Source organism: Brachyhypopomus gauderio, chromosome 2 (assembly GCF_052324685.1).
Source record: "Brachyhypopomus gauderio isolate BG-103 chromosome 2, BGAUD_0.2, whole genome shotgun sequence".
Lineage (NCBI taxonomy): Eukaryota > Metazoa > Chordata > Actinopteri > Gymnotiformes > Hypopomidae > Brachyhypopomus > Brachyhypopomus gauderio.
In genome coordinates, this window is record NC_135212.1 from 48,268,809 (window position 1) to 48,274,212 (window position 5,404).

Here is a 5,404-nt window from a genome sequence, read left to right on the forward strand (position 1 = left end):
CAGAGGTAAATAAACTAGATTTTTTTTCGGCGTGAGATATCGGAACTGTGGCGTGAGAGCGTGTGAAAACGGTCAAATGCGTGTGTCTCACGTTCAATGCGTGAGAGCTGGCAACCCTGGCATGCTCTTTTGCACCCATGGCCGTATCTCGACAAAATGTTCCAGTTTTCTGAACGGATGAATCATTCCTATCGTTTTAAATGCATGCTTTGTTCGCCAAAAATAAACTATATCACTGCATACCAAAATCACCGTCCCACCTGAGGAAGTATATTACGGTATGCAGCCTAAATGTTTTGTTAAGTGACTATGTAGTCAGAGGAGCTTTGCAGTAAGGCTAGTGAAATGACTTTGCCTGCTCACTCCACTGCTGGTCTGCTAGGATCTCTATAAATAATGTTAACATTATATTGGCAAGTAATTCAAACTACGGAAACATCAATAAGGGAAACCGCGTGGGTTAATCGAATCTTGTCAAATAATGTTTCCATTCTAATGTCAGTGTAGAATTAATGTCAATAATTCTAATGTGGCTGTGATTTCTAGTTTGAAAAGAGTTTGTTAGCATGTTGGGTGGCATGGAGTTGGTGGGCTTTAGCCATACTGCAAAAGGTTGTAGCAAGGTTAGACTACCAAGATGCCACACTGCTAATTTAACTTTGTCTTTGTTTATATTGACTGTAGCATAATGTTGTATTGGATGACTGAATACCTAACTAGCAAAGAGAGAAAACCGTCATTTTATTATTGACTTTTAATATGGTTACATAATTTGCTTAAACATGTTAGGCTAGGCTAATCAGTGAATTGTGGTTTTAGAAAATGTTTTTGTTCCTTAAACTAAAGTGTAGGTTAAACTTTTCTGCTACCACTACCTGAATGATGTACATCATTGGAATATGCCTTATGGATTATTATCAAAGACTGTATGAATATTATATAAGAGGATTTGGTAGGATGTATAATACTTCTAAACTATAACTTTTTTACGAATGTGACGGAAGGTGTACTTTAATACTTAAGTATTTTTAAAAGCAAGTACTTCAGTACTTTCACTTAAGTAAGATTTTGAACATGCAACTTTCACTTGTATCGGAGTAGCATTTGACCAGTGGTATCTGTACTTTGACTCAAGTAATGAAATTGAGTACTTCGTCCGCCTCTGCACACACACACACACACAACCACACGGTCTCACACACACAACCACACGGTCTCACACACACACACACACACACACACACACACACACACACACACACACACACACACACAACCACACGGTCACACACACACACACACACACACACACAACCACACGGTCACACACACACACACACACGGTCACACACACACACACACATTTGCAAGCACACAATAATACACAATATCATAAAAACGCACACACAATCACGTACATGTGCTCACACACAAACACTTTGCATCCGCTGTGACTCTTAGCCACTCGTTAACCGTCCCTTCAGTATATTCTGATCATGCTTCCCTCTGTCCCCACAGGACTGGGTTCTTCAGCTGTATCAGGTAAGTGCTGTCCCACCTACTTTCAGTACCGTCTCGGTGATCCCGCACTAATCAGTCAGAAGACGTCCATGTCCTGTCTGGAGAGGTCACTGTAGGAGTGTGTGACGCTGGCCCTCTGTGTCCAGATGACGGGGACCACCTTCCTGCTCTGGTCCTCATCCTGCTCGCCGTGCTGCTCTTGATCGCCCTCACGATGGGCGGAGTCTTTTTGTATCGGAGGAGGAGCTCTGCCTCCACGGGGTCCTACGAGGGCGCTCGGTACAGCCGCACTAACTCCACCCCCTCGGAGGAGACTGAGAAGAACATCCTTGTGTCAGACATGGAGCTGAACGAGCAGGGGGAATAATGCAGGCTGGCGTGGAGAAGCGGTCTGCTCGTGTGCGGACTGAGGGACTTTACTTCCATTGTTTTTCGATTTGTTTTGTGGAGAAATTTAGTAAGCTGTGTGGAGCGCAGCAGCAGACGTCAATTATAAATGAACTGAGGAGAAAGTATCGTACCAACATCATCAACTGTACCGCGTCCACTGACTCCAGGTCAGCTCAGACCAGCTGATAAAGCACATACCAATATTTGTTTTTATTCTCCACTGTTACTCTTTTGGAAATACTGCCTATAACCACAATTTCAGTCTTTTGCTGCCATGCCTTAGTAGCTCCAGATTTTCTGAAAACAAACCAGCTACAATCACGTCAGTCTTCCAGACAGTGGGGGTTCTGGCCCAGTGTTCACACATCTGAACCAAAGTGTTATACCAAAACAGTATTTTTTGCAGTCTGTAAGATGAATGTTGTTCATGTATTTGGTATACATGCAGAATGAGCCGAATGAATTCTTCTTTTTTTAGGTCAGGTCCATTTGGGAGTTTATCCTCTTCCCCCCTCCTCTGTCTCTGAACAGTCATGTTGTTTTGCTCTCTCTCTCTCTCTCTCTCTCTCTCTCTCTCTCTCTCTCTCTCTCTCTCTCTCTCTCTCCCCCATGAATTGCACGGTTTCTGGATGTGATAATCACAGTGATTAGAGATGAAAGGAAATGATAGTGTGTGCAGCGTTTACCAGTGCAAGGGCACAAGGGTGGAGAAGGAGCTGCAGTGATCTACAGGGTGGAGCAGGAGCTGTGGTGGTGTAGGAGGGCAGGTGGGTGGAGAAGGAGCTGCAGTGATCTACAGGGTGGAGCAGGAGCTGTGGTGGTGTAGGAGGGCAGGTGGGTGGAGAAGGAGCTGCAGTGATCTACAGGGTGAAGAAGGAGCTGTGGTGGTGTAGGAGGGCACAAGGGTGGAGAAGGAGCTGCAGTGATCTACAGGGTGGAGCAGGAGCTGTGGTGGTGTAGGAGGGCAGGTGGGTGGAGAAGGAGCTGCAGTGATCTACAGGGTGGAGAAGGAGCTGTGGTGGTGTAGGAGGGCAGGTGGGTGGAGAAGGAGCTGTGGTGGTGTGCAGGAGAGCTGCCCCTGTGCAGTGGGGCAGGACGCCGCTGCTGTAGTGATAACCTCCCACTCATCTCCGCCCACCTGCTTTGGCCAGCAGACTGAGCTCCGTCAGCAGACTGAACAAAACATGAAGGAATGCCAGAGAGGCGCTGCAACACCCACCCCCCCCCCCAAAAAAAAAAAAATCTTTCACTTGGAGGTCTCTAAATCCACAATTCATTCATTTGTTCATTTGTTATAGCTGTCTGTGCCCCTGTTCTATGTTTCTGAAGCCCTTTGTGAAGTTTTTCCGGGGGTCCGATTGTGCAGCGTTAAGCGGGACCTCTGGCCCTCTCAGCTGGGGAATGTCGAGTCAGCAAACGGAACAGGTCTGGAACCAATCACAGCTCACGGAACAGGTCTGGAACCAATCACAGCTCCCACGACGGGGGAAGGGGGGGGCGGAGACAGAGATGGATGAACAAGGCGGAGGGATTGGGGACACTGAAAAGAAGGAGTGAAAGAGCTTTTAGGTGAACAGGAGCTTGAGAGTGTGCAGATTACAAAATGAACAGACTAGTGGCAGGAGCGCCTCTAGTGGATAGTTGTGTCATTGCAGGTGACCAGATGTCCTTTTACCTGGACATGTCCTCTTTTTGAGACTTTAAAAAATGTCCAGGTGGAATTTCACAAACATCTGGGATTTTTTGTTTTACTAGAGCTTACATAGAATTTCGAGAAGTGTTTTGTTCACAACCAAGTCATGCCCTACTCTGTTAGGTTTGCTTGAGCGAGAATTTTTGGACCCCCCCATGCTGACCCCCCCCACGCCACCCCACCCCCTCCCCCCGCTGAGGTGTCCTATTTATCACTATGTCAGATCTGGTCACCCTAATCAGATGTCTGATAAGATCACATCAAGTTATCACAGGTGGGAGGATTTGGTCTCTTATGTGCACTTCATCTGTATGTACACGTTGCGAGTGAATTGCCAGGTTAAAGGGCTCTGAAAGGTGAAGGACATACACAGTTGGTGCTGTGGTCACAGGCATTGTGGGTAATGTATTCACCATGGTCAAGGTTATTGTGGGACATGTATTGAGACATTCATCACCTTCAGGCCATGCTGCAGGCACTGCCAAGTGAGACACACGCCTCTTATGAACAACAGACCATTACATGTTTTGCTGTTTTAAAAAGATCCCCGACAGACACGTGTTCTACATTGACCATGTGATTGATGTCACATGTCCTGCATCAGACAGTAGCATACAGTTACTTTTGGAAGTCAGATTATGAACAAATAATGTATCTGACCTAACTAATAATTAAATGACATAATCACATGCTAACCGCACCATGACCCAAGCTTCCATATTACAGCCATGACATCCTTCCTTACATTTACCCTTTAGTAACCCCACATAACCATGACTGATTCAGTGACACTGTAACTACATGACCACACCGTCTAACTTAAGGCTGCATCAGAACACATGAGACCCTCGGGGGCTCAGCCACGGGGGGGTAGACTCGGCCAGGCGGGTGCGTGGTTCTGACCTTGCTTTAGCGTCAGCCCGCCCCCACAGGGATGAAGACGGATGGGGTCTGGGCTAGGGGAAGGCTCCTGTCTTTCTTTCTGTGTTTCTACCTTTCGTCTTTTTCAGATTCCTTCGTTTCTGGTAGGTGAATTCGATTTGATGTCTTAATTCCCTGTGAATAACAATCGTCCAATTACGCACCTGTTGTCTGCTTGTTTTGAATTTGTTTGTTTTGTATGAAATGAATAAAGTTTATGTTGGCTACGTGGCACTTTCGAGGTTCCTCGGAGCTACAGCTCAGTTTGTGCGTTGTGATGTTTGCTCTGCCCATGTCTGTGCTGGGAGGGTATATTTGCTTTTACATTTTTCCAAGGCCATTTCTTCAAAAACACCACAAAACCACAGTGAATATTATTTCATCTAAAACCGTACTTTTCATGTTTCTTTTTTTATTTTACAAGAGAGAAAGTAGAAAGAAAATAATGTTTGTACTAGAACTACTAGGGTTCAGGTTATTGTACTAGAATGTACAATCCAAAATGTTTCTCCTCCTACACGTGCAGCATAATACAAAAAGGACTTGAATGCAAACCACAAGCTGTGCATATCAGTGTCACTGAATTTTATACCTGTGCCAGTCAAATGCGGAGTAAGATGTGCAAGGTGCTGTCTTTAGTTCTGCCACAAGGGGGCAGAATATACACCTATTTTTTGCACGACAGCGAGTTGCCCTAATGCGTTATTGTAACATGCAGTTTTGTATTGTAGAGGGTCAGCAACGTCTTGAAAGTGGCTGAAAATGACTCTATCAGTTGGATACAGTATAGAAATAGGCCCATGTGCTCTCAGTAGATAGGCACTTCAAACCTCCAAAATGTATATTCTTATCTATGTAGACTTTGTGGGGATTTTTATT

At 45.4% G+C, this 5,404-nt stretch overlaps 1 protein-coding gene across 1 annotated transcript in view; it reads left to right on the forward strand.

The window, feature by feature from the left end:
- The window catches only part of mrc2 (mannose receptor, C-type 2), a 36,155-nt gene extending 31,367 nt beyond the window's left edge, over window positions 1–4,788 (forward strand). Inside the window, exons 29-30 of the mRNA XM_076997186.1 lie at window positions 1,519–1,542; window positions 1,668–4,788. Coding sequence (XP_076853301.1) covers window positions 1,519–1,542; window positions 1,668–1,888 — 245 coding nt within the window. The 3' untranslated portion in view covers window positions 1,889–4,788. The remainder of the gene's footprint in view (window positions 1–1,518; window positions 1,543–1,667) is intronic.
- Window positions 4,789–5,404: the final 616 nt, after the last annotated feature.